At 46.2% G+C, this 19,767-nt stretch overlaps 1 protein-coding gene across 1 annotated transcript in view; it reads left to right on the plus strand.

The window, feature by feature from the left end:
• The window catches only part of GAP43 (growth associated protein 43), a 62,049-nt gene that overhangs the window by 18,989 nt on the left and 23,293 nt on the right, over positions 1 to 19,767 (plus strand). Inside the window, exon 2 of the mRNA XM_074808445.1 lies at positions 13,343 to 13,964. Coding sequence (XP_074664546.1) covers positions 13,343 to 13,964 — 622 coding nt within the window. The remainder of the gene's footprint in view (positions 1 to 13,342; positions 13,965 to 19,767) is intronic.

Genomic DNA, 19,767 nt, shown 5'->3' on the forward strand with positions numbered 1-19,767 from the left:
GCTTCCTTTCCCAGCATCACAAGGGAGATGTATCCCAAGATTGTAGAAATAATAATGGTTGTCATCATCATAAATCCTCATACATTCAGCTCTTCTCACAGTGGGCACTTCTTCCTTCATCTGGAAGCTCACCATTATGACAACAGGAGCCTGGATGGAAACTTGGAGAACCTCTGAAACGTGTTTGACATCCTTCTGCTCCATCTTACTTGTCCCAGCCTGCTCCAGCTACTCAACTTCTTGACATTCTCAGAAAACTCCTAAATGTGCTGAATAGCATTTGGGGGAGGCTGACAGGAAATGGAGCAGTCAGACACAGGACTCTAACAATCTGTGGGGATTGCTATAGGACACTCAGTCATTCATAAGTTCCCCTAAGCTTTTTATTTCTTTTTTTCCCTAAGTGCTTAGCTATTTTCAGCACCATCTATGTTCATGGCTGCAGCTTTTCCTACTGCCTTTGGGAGTCTGATCCACACACTGATTTATTTTTAGCTATATTGCTAATTATTATTTTTGTGCATATAGTTTCATTATTCAGTAAAGCTGGGGAGACATTTTAGTCATTTCTCAGTAGAACAAATGTGAATTCAGTAACCCAAGTACGATCTCTAAGTAGGGCTTAATAGGGCTAGGAAGAGTGATCTGACAAAGAAGGATGGTATGACAGGTGAGAGCTATTGATATATGAAGGAGTGCTACTAAGAAAGCAGAAACAAGATATTCTCAACATGGACAAGGTGCGGGGGACTGGGCAAAACTCAGGGAGGAACCCTTCAGTTCACCAAAGGAATACACTGCCAGAGAAACCCAGAGAACCATCTTCGGGGAAAATGTCCAAAGACTGGTAAAATATGCTGCTCTTGCAGGGTGGGTTAAAGATGAAGAAAATCAGCCCTGCTGCAGTGCACAGGGGGGGCCTAGAGGGCCCTGGAGATTTCTAATTATTTGCTCTTCAGTGTGTGACAAAGCTGTGCAGTGTGAACTGGCCCTTACTAACAGAAGAGGAAACACTGCACGTTTTCTGGTGTTAGATTGCTTGTGCATAACTTCCCAGTGCCTTCTGTCTGGCTTTGCCTGGGATCCTGAGGGAAGAAGGTTCCCATTCCAGAAACTCACAAGTCCTTTTCATGGGGAAAACTCTTTCGGTATCACATCTGCAGCAGAGCAGAAAGAAGTGGAAGGAGCTTTGTGCACCCTGCCTGCCCAGCCACCCCTTCCTCCTCACCAGGAGTCCCTTTTCCCTTGACTTCTCTGCCAGGGGGGCTGTTGAGTAAAGCCCTCCACAGAGAGGGTTCCAGGGGTGCCTGGATGTACAGTATGGTTGTGCTACAGATGCACCACATATAGGGTGATCTAAATTGTCCTGGAGAAAACACATTACAGTGCGCAGTGCTTTGAGGCTGCTGCCATGCTTCCTGACTGATGAATGGGAAAAAGCCAGAAGACTTTAGGACCAAGATGTTTAAAGCCCTTTTTTAATAACAAAGATGGGAAGCCCAGGGAGTGAAAAAATGGAAAGAAAGAACAGCTCTCCTACAGCAGGAAGCTTAGGAGAAGCTCTGTTTAAATGCGGCTGTGATATACTAGCCCTTGTAAGTGGTGAATCCAAACACTTGTGGCTTTTTTTCCCTAGGACATCTATTCAACATGTTCCTTTTGGCTGGAGCTCTTTATAGCACTAACTTAACAGTGTCCACAAAGGGTCTATCACAGCATGCACCGCAGGCTTGCCTCCACCCTCCCCCTTTTTCAATAGGGCTGTATACAGTAAAGGAGCAAAGTAGGAAACAAAATGGCTTGAAGCCACATGTGCATTTCCCATAGCTCAGTGCCAGTCTCTAGAATAAATGATTAAGCCCTGAGGCTACTGGGTCTCGTGTTCAGCTGCCTGTGGCCCCAAAGGATCTTTCCAATCAAAGCCATGTCTGTGCTCTGGTGACAGCCCTACCTGAAGGGTGGGAGAGGGGTATGGCACAACACTACGCCTTCGGCGCTGTGCCACGCAGGAGTGACAGCTGCAATCACAGGTCCGAGTCATCACTTTTATGGACCTTGGAAAGCACTGAAATTACACAAACTGGGCATGGTCTCAGGCAGTCAAGTCCAGGACTTGGGTGAAAGAAACTGTGTCATAGAGGTCCCCTCTGGAGACCTTTTCAGGTTCTGACAGACACTTATGCCTCCTTTCAGGATGTTCTCATCCTGCACTGACAGGAAGGAATAGATAAGAGCACAGCTTAAATATTGCACAGTGCTTTACCTTGCTACACCACCATGGATTTGAGGCTCTTACAACACTACAAATACTAATTCTATTAGGTTCAGAGTCCTTTTGGAACATAACAATGTCTCCTCTGGCAAGTTGTTTGGAGCAGCAGACCACAGAGGTCTTGTAAAAATTGTCCCTAGTGAAAGTGTAATTGAAATTAATGAGACTACACTCTACTTTCACCATCCGACATTGTATTTGGCATTGAACTTCCAATAAGATCTCAGTACAACTGTTTGTTAATAAGCTGTACTGACTTTGGGATAGGAGGAATAGAGATGGTCTAGGTCTTCTCAGACTTTGCTGTAAGTCAGCAGTATCTAAGAGCTCATAGTGGGACCAGTGACCTGTCTCCTATATTTGATATCTTAAGAGTAGCTTTAACTCTTCCCATTCTCACCTGAACTAGTGACTAAGAAGGAAGGAGATATGGGATCTCTCTCCTTCTCTCTTGGCTTATACTATAAACACATAAAAAGAATGAGAAAAAATGTAGACCAACTCATTTCACAGAAGGTTTTCTATAAGGTCTCTGGCATCCAAGACATGCTGTTGCTGTGAAGAGTTCAGATCCATAAGAGGGATCCATGTCACCCACTGGTTGTGGTGAGTTCATACACATGCTGACATGAAAGCCCTGTCAGCCACCTTGCAGAAGATCTGTGGAGTGAACATCAGCACCAGTGGTACCGCTGAAGTAAAGGTGGGTGGAGAGAATGGCCAGGGCAAGCCAGAGGAAAAAGTAAATGTGGACACATGAGGGCAATCTCTGGGTCAGTCAAGCGCAGATGAGCATGAAGATCCACAACACGAATCAATAAACTGAGCTTCCATGAAGATCAGCCAGCACTCAACACCATCATTCTCTGCCTCCAGCAGTGAGGCTGACACCCTGTCCCAGTGGAGCTAGGGCTGGTGTTAGCGGAGTCAGGCAATCCCACAGAGCAAGAAGCAGAACCCACAGACCCATGGCTCTAAGGAGAGGCCATACCACTGAGACCCACTGAACCCATCAGAACCAGAAGCTGAGAAAAAGCCAGCTGCCCCAATGAGGAGATGGAATCTATGCCTCTAAGTAGAAGCCTTTGCTATAGATTCCTGCTCTTTGGGGATACAAGATCCTGGAACACACACACTTCAGCTCTGCAGTGGGGATGTGGGGTTGATCTATCTGGAACAAAAGCCGAAGAGGTTATGAGAGAGGATATCTTGGGCAGAGCTGTTTTAGAGCCAGTTTATCAAATTACATAGACCTGCAACTCCGGTTACTTGGGTTTTGCTGGGGGCAGTTCTGGTGATTTGAAAGACTGTACTGTGCTCCTTGGGGAATGGGGAAGCTGTTGGCTAAAGGTGGTGCTGTGGGTTAGGCTGTCTTTCAGATTAGAAAAACAAAAGACAAAGGTCTGACCAGGAGGAAAATGAACACTAAGAAAGGCAGTACTGACTTTACTGTCCTTTTCAGATCCTGATCAAGAATCCTGGTTGCTACCTTCTTCAGGTCACCCTGTCATTTCAGGTGGGATACACAGCCCTGTCCCCCCTGAAGTTCAACTGCTGTATGTGACTGTGGGCACAGGTAGCAGCTACAGGGTTTCACCTCAGCAGTAGCTGCATTTCAGGAGGAGAGGGACCTTTTCTTCTTTGTGCAGGTGCTATGTGTAAAAGCAGCGAGGGGTGAAAGGGCCTGTAGAAACATCACTGTCCAGATGCTCTGTGGAGCAGAAGTTCATTGTAGAGCAGCGTGGGAAGACAGGCTGGTGCACAGCCAAAGCGTTTTCCTCATTGAAACCTTAGTTGAGATGAGCATGGCCGATGGGATGGTCTGTGATAATTGAATAGGATATTCATGAGAGCACCTTGCCTCCCCTGCAGCACCGCAGCAAAACTTCAAGCGTAGAGTAAGCATCGCCCTTTACATTTTATAAGTAGGGTGACACATTACAAGCGAAGGACTGAACAACCTTCATTGCCCACCTGGACTTCCTCTCTCATATCTCCCTGCTGCCTCAAAGCTGCTCCATCTCACTTTCCCCCTCCACTGTCCAGGATGGGGAAGGAGCAGGAAAAGCTCAAGCCCAGAGCTGTCACACCTTAACTCACTCACATCCAAATCAGCCTGCTTACTGACAGGGCCAGCTCCCCAGCAGGCCACAGTCGAGAGGCTGATGCAGGGTCCTCGGGACCACTGCGAGCCCAGTGCTCATGGAAATGACAGCCAGGGTTGTGCAGCGAGGTGTCATGGGCCAGAGAGCGCTGCCAACAACGCTGTGGCACAGTCAGTCATGCAGTTCTTGCTCCAGGAGACCCTGCTCGGCTTTTTAGCTGCCTGTTTTTTCTTGGTATTTCCCACTGTCACACCCTTCGGATGTGGATCAGTGATTTTCTCTCTCTCTCCCTTGAACTCTCCCTTCCTCTGCATCATATCTCTGTCATTGTGCCTCTTGTTTATTTGCCTCTCTTCCATTCAGCGCCTTGGCTTTGGATAGGTTTTACCTCTCTCCCCACCTTTCCTTTTCTCCTCTCCATTTGGTTCCTTTGTTCTTCCCTCTTGTCTACTCTCATTCCTTTCCTTCTCTGCCTCGAGCTCTGTCTTGTCCCTCCCCCAGCCTTCTACCTTACCACACCAGCTCCTCGCAGTGCCCCTTCTACCCACCCTGGGTTTCAACCCCACACCTCCCCTGCCCTGCCCACTGCTGCAGTGGCAAAGCCTGGGGCTGTCCTGGGGGGGAAGGTTGCTGCTGCAATAGCAGAGCCCACCCTCTAAGCAGCTTCCCAAGCCACTGGGAATTAGACTGTGCCTTGCTTTCCCTAATTGCTGGGGATGTTTGACTTTAATGAACTTGCAAATGCTTTCTCAGAAGATAATTGCCCCCATTTCCAGTGACATAAACTAAAATAATAATAATAATAGTAATAATAATAATAGAACAAATACAGCCCTGAGCTTACCATCAAGCAGGGAGGGAACTACTTGATGCTTAGCTCTGTCTCTCATCGCTAGGTTGAGAGATTTCCCGGTGTAGGCAGTCACTGCCAGAAGAAGCTATCAAAGGAGATTCAAGGTTAACAGGCAGGTTAAAAAGAAGGTTCAGAGACTGGATTTGGGGCTTGAGCCTTTCATTGTTATTCTGCTGGATGAAAAACCCTGGGCAAACCAGCAAGGAGCGCAAGCAGGTGCTGAGCTAGTGACAGGGCCTCAGCCTAGTTGCCCATGGACTGATGGTCCCAGCCAAAATTCCTCACAATTTCTAGGTGCAACTAGGAAAGGTCAGGGTAACCTCAGAGACCAGCAGTGGATGGGCTTGTAGGATCCCTGCCTAGAGTTTACTTAGGTTGGGAAGAAGTAAGGCTACTTCCCATCACCAGAGCTGGGTGCAGCCCTGTGTTCCCATGGAGGGAATGGGGTAGGAACTGCAGGACACAAGCTGATGCTTCTTGTGGAAATGGCCCTAAAGACCTTACACAACCCTGGACTCTGGGGATGCTCAGCAGCTGCCAGCACCAGATCTCAGGGAAGCAAGTCTGAGCTGTAAATTAGCCTCTGGCTCTTGGCTGCATCTAGAGCAGAAGCAAATGTGTCCAGCCCTTATGGGGGCAGGCACTCTGAGCCACCAGAGGTTAATAACAAGTCCCTGAAAATTTGTGTGGAATCCAAAACTAAGCAAGCAAAGAAAAAAAGAGAGAGAGAAAAGGTGGGGAGGGAGAGATCAATAATTCAGGGTTTCATTAGCTGCTCATGGTCAGCAGACCATGGGATTCAGAGTCTAAAGGTGTAACTTTAAAATAATCTACATAGCAGCAACCATCCTTGCCCGAACTGCCTTGAACAGGATCACACAAACTACATAGTTTGAGCCTAGATAAAATTTCTCTTTAGTCCAGTGACATCCAAGCTTGTGTTTCTGTCTAAGCCCACCTGCAGTAGAAACCACATATTCTTTGAATGGACTTTTCTAATCAAAGCATAGTTCAAGGGAAATTTTTCACCTGGTCCTTTTGCTGAATTTCTTCAACATGGTCTATTTTGGGAATGGATTTACACTGTCAGCTTGGATACCTTCCTGCTTCATTTCCAGGCTTTGGCCCCTTGATCTGAATGCCTGCTGGCTGGCTCCTTGTGGAGTGACACAAGTATTTCCCTCCAAAAAGGAGGCTAGGCACAACTGTCAGCACAGGATGTGCCAGGATCCAACCTCAAGCAAGAGCATAGATGTTGATCGTGCCAAACACCCAAGGCCTTCAACACAGGCCACACAGACCTTGTTCCCTCAAGTGCCCTCACACACTTAGGCCATACCCCAGGATATACACATGCTCTTGGCATTAACTATAAAAGCACCACCTTAACAAGCTGCAACCCAGTCCTGTCTCAGAGACTTTGGGTGGTTTAAACTGAAAGATGAGTGAATGCATCCTGTGCTCCACAACCACTGTAAGTGCTCCACAGAGCCCAGATCAGCCTCAAGGCAAGTGCTTTTCCCCAGTGACATCCATGAGCCACTCTGCTCCAAAAACCATGAGTCCTGGACATCAGTCACTTTGCATCAGCTTCAGGGGCAACGCTCTTCTTTCTTTCACCCAGCCTGTAAAGGCAGTACTGAGTGCCTTTCTCCATTTAACCACTGGAGCTGTAGGAGATTCAAGGTTGTAGATGACACCACGGTTGACCACCAGCTTAACAGAAACAGGCTGACAAACAGAAGGGAGAGTCACAAAACAGGTGAGGAGAGTATAACGTATTTATTGAGAAGACGCACTAAAAATACCTAAATCCGTCTAGCTTAGATTATTTTCTAGCTCTCTTCTGAGTCACTGTACACAAGTGAATACTATCCATCCATCTGCCTCACTATCATTTGCTTATTCTATTCCAGGCACCACAAAATAGAGGGGAAATTTCCTACATGTGAGAGGATCTTGTAGAGGAAAGGATGAAAACTCCACTGTTAAAGGATTTGAAACTGGAGAGCTGAAACCCTGCTAGTTATACCCTGGGGAACCATCCTGCATAAGCCTTCAGAGACATGAATTAACCTTTTCTCTCTCAAGGGTGTTTTACCCGCCATCACCATAGTCATCCTGGGAAAAAAAAGGAACTCTGTTTGTTTCCTCACCTTGCAGACAGGTTGTGCTGAGAAGTGCCATCCTCTAGCCAGGTGTCTTCACACCGTTTAACTGGGTTAAAAAAAAGCTGTTCTCTGTGCTAAATTGCTTCCTCACTTCACAAGGCATGAAAGCCTTTTCTCTCTCTCATGTGTCCATGCTTCACTCCTTCTGGGGAGACACCTGGTCTTTTTTTTTTTTTTTTTTTTTTTTTTATGCATTCTGCTCCTTAAATGCTGTCTCTGAGACAAATCGGGTCATGTAGAGCTAGGCCCACAAAAGCATTGAGATGACTCAATCCTGTTAAATCAATGGGAGTCAGGTGCCTAAATTTCTTTGTGAGTCTGGACCCAAGTGACCTTGAATCACATCAGTAGGAACATACATTGTGCTCTAGTCAAGATTAGAGCGTGGGCTGAGATGCACCTTAACCCCACAAGTACCACGGGTGATTAGTTGATTCAGCACTACTTCACCTATCTAACTGAAGGAAAGATTTCCCCACATGCATTAGCACGGGTGTCATGAGAAAGGAATGACTTGGGATCCCTATATTTTTGCATGGAGAACATGGGTTGTTTGGTTTTTTTTCTTAATAATCAGGTATCATATTTCCCTTGGGTTGTGAAGTGGGTTATCAACAACTGTCACTGGTCCTACGGATGTCCAGGCTCTAGCCAGCATTGATGCCTTCTCTGGTGAAAGATGTGTAAGTCCTAAATCTGGACCCGTGGCACATGGGTTTCAGAATCCCAGGAGATGGCAACGTGAATCGAAGGGATTTGCTGTCACATGAAAAAGGAGCTCCTATCTAAGGACAGAAAGGAGCAGGATACCAGAGTGATGACTGAATGTATAGTAGCCTGGTCCTAGGATGGACATTAAGGAGGCTGACACATGCTATATGTTGGTGGGCAGAGAAACACCAGGAAAGAGAGAGCTATAGAGAGGGGCAGAGGAGACCATGTAATATTGAAAGACCTTTTGATGGAACAGTAAGTTCTTTCTTGATCTCTTCATCCCAGCATCCAAAATACAAAGCTATGTCATTATTTTTCCAAGGCCAGGCAATGAGGTACACCACGAGAGACAAGCGGGCAAACAGCAAACAAGGACCAAAGCACGCAGTCCCCTCCTTTCTTGCTCTTTGCCTATGTGTGGCTGCAAACACATGGAACATCTGGAAGACGTATAGTTTCTCCACTTCTCCTTTCCTGATGTACTAGCATGTAGGACATTTAGAAGGGCCTGGAGGTTATAGTAACACTTTCTTCATTCTTTGCCATATTTTGATCCCTCTGTAAGCTGTGGGTTTGGAGATGAAAGGTTGAAAGGTAGCCAGGGATTAGAAATCTTCTTGGGGTCATGTCTCCATGCAGTTCCACGTTCCTGGTACCTAAGGACTAACCTCTGCCCTACCTATGTCTTAAACCTTAATTTCTTATCTCCTGCTCTCTCAGCTATGTGGCAGCAAAAAAAATCTCACTTACAGGAACAATCTGTCTGGGAAGGGATGTCCTAGAAACCTGGAGGTGTGGCAGACAAGCAGATGGAGATGGTGAGAGGATCATCCCTCTAGGATTGGAAAGATGTTGTGGGCTGTGTAGATAGAGACATAAAAGCTTAACAGTGTGTTTCATAAAGGCAAAGCTTTTCATACTGGCTTCAGTGGGTATGTGGGGATGTTCTGAATAAAAAATTTGACATGTTTGACTATGTATGTCCCTTTATACATCCATATAGATATGTGTCCACCAGCCTCAGTGATTTCAAGTCCTTCTGCCATTGTAGGATCTATGATTTGTTTCACACTAAATGAAACAGAGGACGTTTGCTCTGTGTAAAATGACAGTACATTGTGTGCACCCTCACAATATCATAAATATGATTAAGTACTAGTATGAGTTTACTTTACACATAAATGTGTAAATGAAGAGTGTGCGTGATGGAATACTAATATATGAAAGCTATCCTTACCAGACCTGATTCCTGGCTGGGAGCTCTAGATTCTGTACAAACAATAGTAATAATAGTCACTTTATTCCAGCCACAGTACTACAACCGAGATGTCATACATGCGTGGCAGATAGATAAGACGGACAGATTTCTTGTTTTCCACTGAGATGATTTTGAATACGTCCTGGCAGGGCTGACTCACCCTTTTAGCTTTCCAAGGAAGATAAATTGCTTTTCAGGAGCTTCACTGTATACAGGTTATTTTTGAGCAGCTTCCTTAATTAAGGTTTATCCGCTGTGTGCGTAAACCACAGATGAAGAGTCCTTGTCTTTTTTTGTGTGAACAGAAGTTTCCCGCTGAACAATCTGTTTCTCACCCAACCCATTGTTATACAACATGACACACATACTCTATGGATACCATGTCCTGCCCCAGAAGTAGCTGCAGGCCAATAGCCTGAAAAAAAGCCATTTCAAATGCCTGAGATGCTTCAGTGGGGAAGGACTGAATAGAAATGGGATTCCTGAGGGCCACAGTTGGCACAGAGAAACTATTAGTACATTTCTTTCATCCATGACCTTAAACTCCACCTCTGCCCCAGCCTCCTGTTTCTTAGCTTTTATATCTGAAATGATGCTGAAAGCACCCTGTTGGAAATACATTTTCCAGCTGCAAACCTTGCAGTCTGGCAACAACTCAAAGTGATGTCATCTCAACTGGGATAAGAGGACAATGATGTCATTGGAATAGCAAAGGAGCCTTTTAGCTCTGTAATGTGGTAGGTGCGGGTGAGAGGTTTCAGTATGACCTCCCTGGAGAGAAAAAGTGCTCTCCCATTGCCTGCCAGGTAAAGGGCTGGCTGGCAGTCACAGCTCTCCATGAATTCATCTGTCAGAACAGCAAGAGAGCCAACCCTGCGGCTCGCTGCGCCCTGGCCTCCTGCTAGCAGTGGGAAAGAGATAAGCCTTTTCAGGGCTGCATGGCCCAGGTAACAGGGTAACTCCTCTGGAGTCAGAGGGGTGTGCACGTAGCAGGCCACACTTCACAATAGCTGTCCTGGTTGGCGCAGGAGGTACATGGGATGTGAGACCAGCAAGGCCAGTGGTAAGAGAGATCTCCCTTCAGTCAATGGTTTTCATCTTTGTCCAGGGAATCAGGCATACGGGACTGGACTTTTAGGGTCTTGTAGTTGTGTCTAAACTGTCTTTCCAGTCTCCCAGTCCTGCTGCTGTTTGAGATTGGCCACAGTCAGGGAGACAGAGTCAAAGCTAGGACATCTAATTGTTATACAGTGCTATAAAGGAGTACCTAGTCTATCTTCATGTTGCTGTGGCTACAGTGTAATGCAGGCATACTCAAGCTCTTCTTAAACCAGCTAGTCCAGGTATTAGTAGTTATGTTGCCACAGCAACACAGGACTTACTGCAAACTGCAAAACTTGCCTAAGGAGCAGGATGGATGAGCCTGTGCAGAGCTCTGCACTACCCTGGCTCAATCACGGCTGTTCTGTGAACATGCTGGTTTAAGGGTACTTCTGATTTGTTTCCATCCCCTTGTGCTGAAATAGGCTGAAAAGCTTACCCCCGATGCTGAATAACACAGTGTAGAGTTAGCTGTGCAAGCAAAAGACATACATGAATGGTTACAGCATGCTAACGTCTGCGTTGACTCTACACATAACCATCATCTGACAAGCTGAGATGAACATAAAAGCCCACTTTCTGTACCACGTCACTTAATGCACTTGGGGAAGTGTAAACATAACTACTCAGCTGTGCCCCTGTGGTAGGTACAATGGCTGTTTTGTCCCTGGGCATGGTCAGGAGCATCAAAACTCCTCGTGCTGAATTCAGTGTATTAATATCAGTTGCATATTCTTTCACAGGCTTTTTCACTCACCCCCAACATAAGCATCCTGGTGCATAGCCTCACTCCCAGACTTATTTCCTGCTGTATACAGACCCGTCCTCACCCCTGCACAGCTGGGTAGAGTGGCTCTTTTCCTTGGTGATTTGGGACTGCTCATTCCTTGGCCACCACACCCACTCCAGCTCACCATACCCAGTCCAACTCACCATACCCACTCCAGCTCACCATACCCACTCCAACTCACCATGCCCACTCCAACTCACCATACCCACTCCAGCTCACCATACCCACTCCAGCTCACCATACCCAGTCCAACTCACCACACCCACTCCAACTCACCATACCCACTCCAACTCACCATACCCACTCCAGCTCACCATACCCACTCCAACTCACCATACCCACTCCAGCTCACCATACCCACTCCAACTCACCATACCCACTCCAGCTCACCATACCCACTCCAGCTCACCACACCCACTCCAGCTCACCATACCCACTCCAGCTCACCATACCCACTCCAGCTCACCATACCAACTCCAACTCACCATACCCACTCAAGCTCACACCTGTTTACCTGGGGAACGATCCCAGGTGGGCACCAGTGCTCGGGTGGGGGATCCAGTGCTCACTGGGGACCAAGGGGGGGGTAATGGGTACCACCTCTAGCATGCCAGTGGCCAAAGATTTGGTTCAGTGGCACGTTCAGCTTCACTCACACGTGTGTGCCTGACCCTGTCTCATGCTGTGACAATGATCACTTTCCATCTGTTTCCCAGTTGATCGCTGGCAGTGTGGCCAGTCCTCCCTCCCCCTCTTCACAGGCATAGTGTGTCCAGTGCCACGTGTGCATGCTGCAGCGGCTTCTTCTCCCTTTTTCCTGCTGCACTCTTTTTGAATGCATTTATAGGCTGTCCCCTCTCCCTGCTCTTCTAGTCCTGGGCCTTTCCCCAGATGGCACCTCTCAGTTGCAGTGGCCTAAGGAGTGGTTTCCTCTTCCCACCCAGGAATAAATGCTTGCTATAGCTTTCTCAGCCAGCTCATTTTCTCTCTTTTGTGACCTGAGCCAGTGTTGGAAACCAGGTGCAGACAGCAAAGAGGCCAGTGGCTCTGCTTCCGAGTGGCTCTTTTGAATGCTTCCCAATGGGAATATTAATAGAACAGTGTCCTTTCATCAATATGCAGCTGAGCTGTTACTTGCCCAAGGGCTGCTAAATTATTGGGGTGAAGCATGGTATGTCCTGCAGATTCAGTGGGGGTTTACAACCTGAGCATTATCTGTCTGCAGCAGACCAGCATGAGGCACAGGCTCTGTTTTGGTCCCATTTAAGACCCTAATGCATGGCTTAAGCCTAAAAACATGGGGAATGCCTGCTCTTTGTTGCAAGGCTGAATCCCCTCCAACAGTCTGAGAAATAATAATAATAATCTGCTGAAATTGGAAAGACTGATATCTATCTGCCTATTATTCCTTCATTGAAACCATAAGTGGGGAGCAGAGGCTTGGAGTGCTTGCAGGCAGGGCATTTGTGAGGAGTATATCCTGTGAATATCTGTGTATGTCGGACAGCATGCATCTGCGGTGGGGCGGGCAGCGATACTATTCTCTGTTGGCCATCCCGAGCCAAAAAGCTATAAAGGACAAAACACTTGGTGTCATTAGAGTCACACACCTGTGAAACAAGGTATCATTAAAAAGAAACAAAGACTTGAAGGCAAAGGTGGATTTGGAAGGACTGTGAAAATCTCCCTCAGGAGAGTGTTTTGGAAATGAGTAGGGGGAACAAATGGTATGTTTCAAAACGGATGGGAAAATAAATCATGGGAATAGAGACAACCCAAGCTGGTGCAAGCCTTTCCACACAGCCAAGGTGCTCTCAGCATTGCTGATGGAGATGATGAGGTGCTTTAAATTCCTTTTACAAACCCCCGCATGTGTCTGTCCAGCCCTAGGATGAAATTAGAGGCGCCTGGCTTCAAACCCATACCAAATGGGAAGGCTGCTTTGAAACTTGCCACTGGTTAGCAGAAGGGGAAGGTGGGACATTCCCAATAAAACCAGAGCCTGGGCTGCACCTGGAGAAATCTTAACTTATCTCCCTGTTTTCTCCTCTGCCTTCCTCCCTTGTTCTTCTTCAAAGGTTGAAAAAAATGAGGACGGGGACCAAAAGATCGAGCAAGATGGTATCAAACCAGAAGATAAAGCTCATAAGGCAGCCACCAAAATCCAGGCCAGCTTCCGTGGACACATAACAAGGAAAAAGCTCAAGGGGGAGAAGAAGGGAGATGCCCCGGCATCTGAGACTGATGCCGCTGACAAGAAGGAGGAAGGCCCTGCTGGCGGAGCAGCCGAGAACAAAGAGAGCGAGGCTCCCACTGCCACAGAAGCGGCTGCCGCTGACAGTGCCCAGCTGGAGGAGGGCAGCAAAGACAGCAGCGCGCCAGCGGAGGAGAAAAAAGGAGATGGAGCCACCGACACGGGCTCAGAGCAGCCAGCCCCACAGGCTGCCACTCCTGCTGCCTCCTCGGAGGAAAAGCCCGCTGCTGCCGCCGAAACGGAAAGTGCCACTAAAGCTTCCACTGATAACTCGCCGTCCTTGAAGGCTGACGAAGCCCAAGACAAAGAGGAGCCTAAACAAGCCGACGTGCCTGCTGCTGACACCACTGCCACCACCACCCCTGCCGCAGAGGATGCTACTGCCAAGGCAACAGTGCAACCCCAAATGGAGACAGTGGAGAGCAGCCAAACCGAAGAGAAGACAGGTGAGTGAATGCCTTGCTAGGGAATGGGTCTCTCCAGAAAGGGATACCTCCCTTGGTCTCTTGGGGATGCATCTGAGGTGGGCCAGCAAGAGCTGGTGCGGGGGTTAGACTGACGGTTAATAATGGAATCCCCTTGCTGGGTTTTAGGGGTGGGGGCAGTTGTATGTTCTTGCTTAACACCCTCTTCCCTGCTTCCCGGCAGCTTTTTACAAATACTGCATCTCCTCTCGAGGCTTCTGTTCCTCTAGGTGGAGAGTGCTGTCCATCCTTTTTATCCATGGTGTTAGGAGAGCGTCAGCCAGCTGGGAGGCTTGGAGAAGCCTTGGAGAGCTCCCCAAGCTCAGCATATGCTAAAGAGGGCGATGAACCTTCCCAGTCACACTAGCACAGGCAGCTCCAGTGGGGTAACAAACCAGCCCAAGCTGACACCAGCTCACTGGAGGCTGCCAGCTTGAGCTGAAAATCTCACAAGACAAAAGTGCTCTCATACCGCAGGAGGCCATTTAGCCTTGCTCGTGGGATGGTCGAGAAAGAGTCACAAGGGTCTTTCTTCCATCTGCTTGTGAATGGATGAGATTCCTGGTACAACCACATCCTAGGCAGAAACATCTTATCACCATTGCTTATAGTTTCATCCACACCAATACTTCTATATTGGAGTAGCCCATGACAGCCATACTTGCAAGAAGCTTTTAGATGTGTCAGCTGGGCCAGAGCCACATGGTAAGAGGATCAGGTAGGTAAAGGGAAGATTAAAGGCCCTGACAGCCTAGTGAGTGAGGACAGAAGAGAGGGTTGAATGCAAAGAGTCACTCTAGGAGGTGTTTTTAATTCTTTGCTCTTGACCGAATGCAACTCTGCTTAACTAGTTCCCCTGGGAAGAGATGAAAAGTTTTGAGAGGCAGAAGTAGCATTTTTGACAAAGGCATAGTGTTTACAAACCACAAAGAGCTGTTTCTGAATTGTGATACTGAGGTGGGTAGAAAATGCATCAAAGACCTGAGGATACTTTTGCTTTTGTTCTTTACCTTCCTTACGTTATCAAAGACAGAGAACATAAACAAAACAAAAAAGGTAACATCAGAGGTAGGCACCACATGAAACTCAGTCAAGAGGTAGGGCCAAGCATAACTGCCCTCCGCATTCGTGAGACATTCAGTTGTACAGGGCATTCTGCATTCATTAGCTTCTTAGGGCAAAAATGTGGCATATCACCTTGATATTCATAAACAGCATGATGTAACTGTTACAGAGCCTCAGCATCTAGTCTTGCGATTACTGATGTTTCTCCATCATTTCGTTTGGTCCACTACTTCTCTTCCACAAATTACAATTCCAACTCTCTAATTAGACTTCATAGCTAACTCAGGGCTTCAGGTGACTGTTTCTGCTCAACAAAGTGGACAGATAAGAAAGAACAGACATCCAAAAGGACAGATAAGTACTGGGAGAGGAGCTCATGCAGAACATTTATGATTTAAGGTACGGGCAAGGGGAGTGGCCTTCAAGAGCATGAGGCTAAACTGAATGTACACAACAACAAAGGGTTGCTGGATTTACCTCCTTTTGTTTAAACATTTCTAGAGAGAAGCCTTGAAATTGCATCGTCCAAGTTGGCCTTTTGTTGTCCAGGTCTCCAGTCCATTGTTCTTACTTTGTGTGATGAGTGGCAAAATAATTGTCATGTGATTTGTGAAATATAATTTGGTATGTTGCCTGCTGTACTTGCATTGTTTCTATACTTGGGCAAAGGTATAAACATCAATGGCAAAAATAGGACAGAGTGAATCAGTGTTTTGGGGTCCTCTGTACATGGGATAACGAGTGATAATTAACTCTTATTTAAGACTTGGGATGCCTTATTCCTAAACAAGAATAGTGATTCTGATTTGAATTAACATTCTATTTTTATTCAGATTAATCTGCTCTAATGGATAGAGGTAGGAAATTCATAGTAGCAGGCTATTTCATTTGCTTAATTGTACCTCTTTTGAGTCACCACTCATCAGATAATGGTTTATTTCTATGCACTATTCTAAATTATTTGCAGATATTTTCCCCATGCTCTTACTGGCTTTAACATAATTTGAATTGGCCAACCATTCATGGCCACATCATTTGAAGTGGCCATTTAAATGCATGATTTAATATGCATTTGCACATGATACTATTACTTATGTAAATATCTAGCCAACAAAGTTGGAAAATCTACAATCAAATATGTATTTAAAAATGAGTTTTCAGTGATTGCTTGAGTGTTCAAGACCAGTATGTGCATCTATTTATACTTATTCAGTATGCATGCAGTAATACTCAAGCTTACCAATGTTTGCAGAAAGCAAACATGGAAGGTGTGTGGCCACAGTCAAACTGATAGTGTCTTTAAAATGTTAATGAATATAGATTTTTTTTTTCTCAATTCCTATTCCAGTATGGTATCAGCCTTCCAGTCACAAACTTGAACAGCTGGGTAAGTGCCCCCAGAGCCATCCAAGAAAGAAATGCAAAAAAGATTAAATAGGCCTTCTTGTCCATCTCTCTGAGGATCCCGGATTGTGTTCTGCAATACGATCTATGGCACAATGTCCAGAATAGTAAGAACCTGCTTTTTCCTTAAAGAATATTTCACAAAAGAGCATCATCACGGTATAAAAGTTCCCACGGACAGGAGATATTTCCTGGCAGAAAGCCTGTTTTCTTTTTTCTATCTTCATCCTATTACTCCATCTCATCTCTTTAAACCTCTCTGTTTCTCTCTCGGTACTTTTTCCATAGACTTAAAGACATTTGCCATGTCTCGATCTTTCTTCCAGTCATCCCCTAGCAAACACAGCACTGGTGGTTGCTGGCATGGCTGCGATGGTCATTCACGAAAGAGGGAGGGCTACCAAACATCTACCACTCCAGTACTCCTCCAGCCTGGGGACAGATCCTCTTTCAGCTTCATCAGTCCCGTTCTCCCAGAAGTCATCCCCTTGGCTTTCAGAGGTCATCTCTTATCGTTTCTGTGATCGAAGACTGGCACAGTAGTATGGGGTGTCAGGCTGCCAAAAATAAATCAAATTGGCTCCTAGCCAGTGTCATTGGTTGGCTGGTTGCCACGGCACGCTTGGCTGCTACTACCGTGAGGCATGACCATGCTACTTTTGTGCGGTGATGTTCATCTGCCTTAAATTTTAATACAATGGTTGTACCATGTTATCTGTGGATATCTTCCCTGGTGCAAACACAAGCAAAAGGCAAGGGCATTTCATTTATACCCAGAAGAGATTTTTGCCTAAGGGCAGGACAAAAAAGACAGGAAGAGAGGAAAGGAATAACTAACCAGATAAAGAGAAGTGCACAATTTCTAATGCTTAATATTTAACATTTCTGGAGTGGGTGAGAGGCTGGGTGATTCTTCATACCATTCCCCTGACAGCCTCTATCGGTCTGTTGGTAATGGCTTGGGAAATGGCTTCAAACAACCGTCCTGTATCCAGTATTAGTTGATCTGGAACCCCAGGCATTTCCAGTTGTACAGTAGGGCCATTTCTAAACAATCCTCAATGTATCAAAAAGTAGATGGATTCCACCCTGGGTAAAGCATGCAATGAGTCAGTGGGCTTTGTTCAGCGGCAAGAAGGATTGATGTAAGAAGGACAATCTCTTAGTTCTCTTCACATCTTTTGGTGGGTGACTTGCACGCCAAGAAAGTGTTCTCTTATCTGAGCATCCTTGCCAAGACTTATGTTTATAGGCTTTCTTGTTATGATCCAACTTTTGTCTCTTTGGTGTTGGTATTATGCTTAGAGAGGCTCCCTTAGATGCCAACCTACTCAAGAGGACAAAATTCAAAAGTGGTAGGAGGGAATTTATGCATTACATATGGATGAGGAGGTGACACTTATTCTAATCTAGGTTGTATTGGCTTCAAGCCAGAGAATCTCCATCAAAGTTACTGGAAAGAGTCTACATTAGCGCAGCTTTGAAGTGAGATGAGCATCCAGCACAGCACACTATAGAAAAAGATGGGCTACTGTGTGCCTTCCGGGGAGGAGAGGAGGTGAATTTCACACAATGTTAGATTCTCTTTGTACTTTCCCAGGTTTTAGAGTCTCACCTCCAAATTTGGCTAGCTCTCACATCAAAAGCGCTCTCAGATTGTCAGGTAAGAATACAACAAAGCCCAGAAATGTGAAAGAGTAAATTGTGCCTAAGGAAACAAATGGATCTTCTTTTGTTGGGACATGAAGAATGCTTTCTCCCGCTTGATGAAATAACTTTACAATGGAGCAGTTTCACAGCTGAAATGAAAAATCAGCCAGATGACAATTGCTTTGCATGTAAGCAGGCCAGCAGTTCCCCCAGGGCCCTGTTTCCTGCAAGCAAGGAGCACTGGGAGGCACCATCTTCTCTTCACTTCCTCAGAGGGAGCAAGTCCCTATGGATCCTTTTTCATCGTTTAGAGTTGAATCAGTTCTTTGTTTTCAGTTCAATCAGCATATAGATGGAAGGACAATGCTTGCTACACCTAGGGAGCACTGGCTATATAAAGATTTGGAAAGAGAGACTGTCTATTGTCATGTAGCAACTAGAAGGTACAGCCTGCGCTACCCAAGAGGATTGCAGTTGTATAACTGGAATTTTAGTCTTGGCCCATGGGTAGCTGGCATGAGGCAGAACACCCTCACTGCCATTTCTGTTTGAAGGGAGCTTATCTCTACTGCTTCACCTGGCCGCTGAGGAAAGCAATGCAAATACAGTAGTCTTCCTATGACTGCCCCAGAGGGAACAACTCTAAGCAAGCGTGCCAGCATTTTCTTGCCTGTACTACTAGTCCAGCAACAGAGTAAGAATATAAATGCAATTTAGGTTACCTGTAACATGCTGAAAGGTCTCAAAGTATGTGCCTAGTCCTCAGTTGCTCTGAAATTTTTAATCGTTGCGTTGTGTCTACATGGGTATAAGCATTGCATGTGTATTTCACAGCCTCCTTTGCATTGGTGCCCCTTGTGAGGGGCAGGATGAGGAAAGTGGAATGTCACAATTTTCCAGAGAACAGAAAACCTATACGCTACCTGCTACAGGTGCAGGATTTCCTCCTCTGTCCCTGTCTCTGGTCCCATTTGTGCCTCAGATCTACTATTTTCTAATGAGGTGCAGCTTGCCCTGGGAACTGCACTAGTGGGCTAGTGGTGAAGCAGAACCGGACCTCTTCTAATGAAATCTTAGGTGGCACTAAGGATATTTACTGATGACAAGGTGTGGCTCGACTCTGGAAAAGGCCTCTTGAGGAGAGCAGGTTACACACTGTTTTGCATCAAAGAGGTACCAGTTCTTTTGGGATCTCAGTAAGAAATGCAGGGATGCTCAAGGCTGGTTAACTGGTTTATTTTGTGAAGATGGAAATAATAGGAAAGGTGACAGCAATCTTTCATCACTTCTGATGTTGGGAACCACAGCTGTTGCAGTATCAGCTGCGCCACTCCTCATTGATCATAGAATCACAGAATCATCTAGGTTGGAAAGGACCTTGAAGATCATCTAGTCCAACCATTAACCGAGCACTGACAGTTCCCAACTACACCAGATCCCTAAGTGCTGGGTCAACCTGACTCTTAAACCCCTCCAGGGATGAGGACTCCACCACCTCCCTGGGCAGCCCATTCCAACACCTAACAACCTGTTCTGTAAAGAAATGCTTCCTAATATCTAGTCTAAACCTCCCCTGGCGCAACTTGAGGCCATTACCTCTTGTCCTATCACTTATAACTTGGTTCAAGAGGCTCACACCCCCGCCCCACCCCCCCGAAACCTCCTT

The sequence above is a fragment of the Strix aluco genome, chromosome 2, assembly GCF_031877795.1.
Source record: "Strix aluco isolate bStrAlu1 chromosome 2, bStrAlu1.hap1, whole genome shotgun sequence".
Classification (NCBI taxonomy): Eukaryota; Metazoa; Chordata; class Aves; order Strigiformes; family Strigidae; genus Strix; species Strix aluco.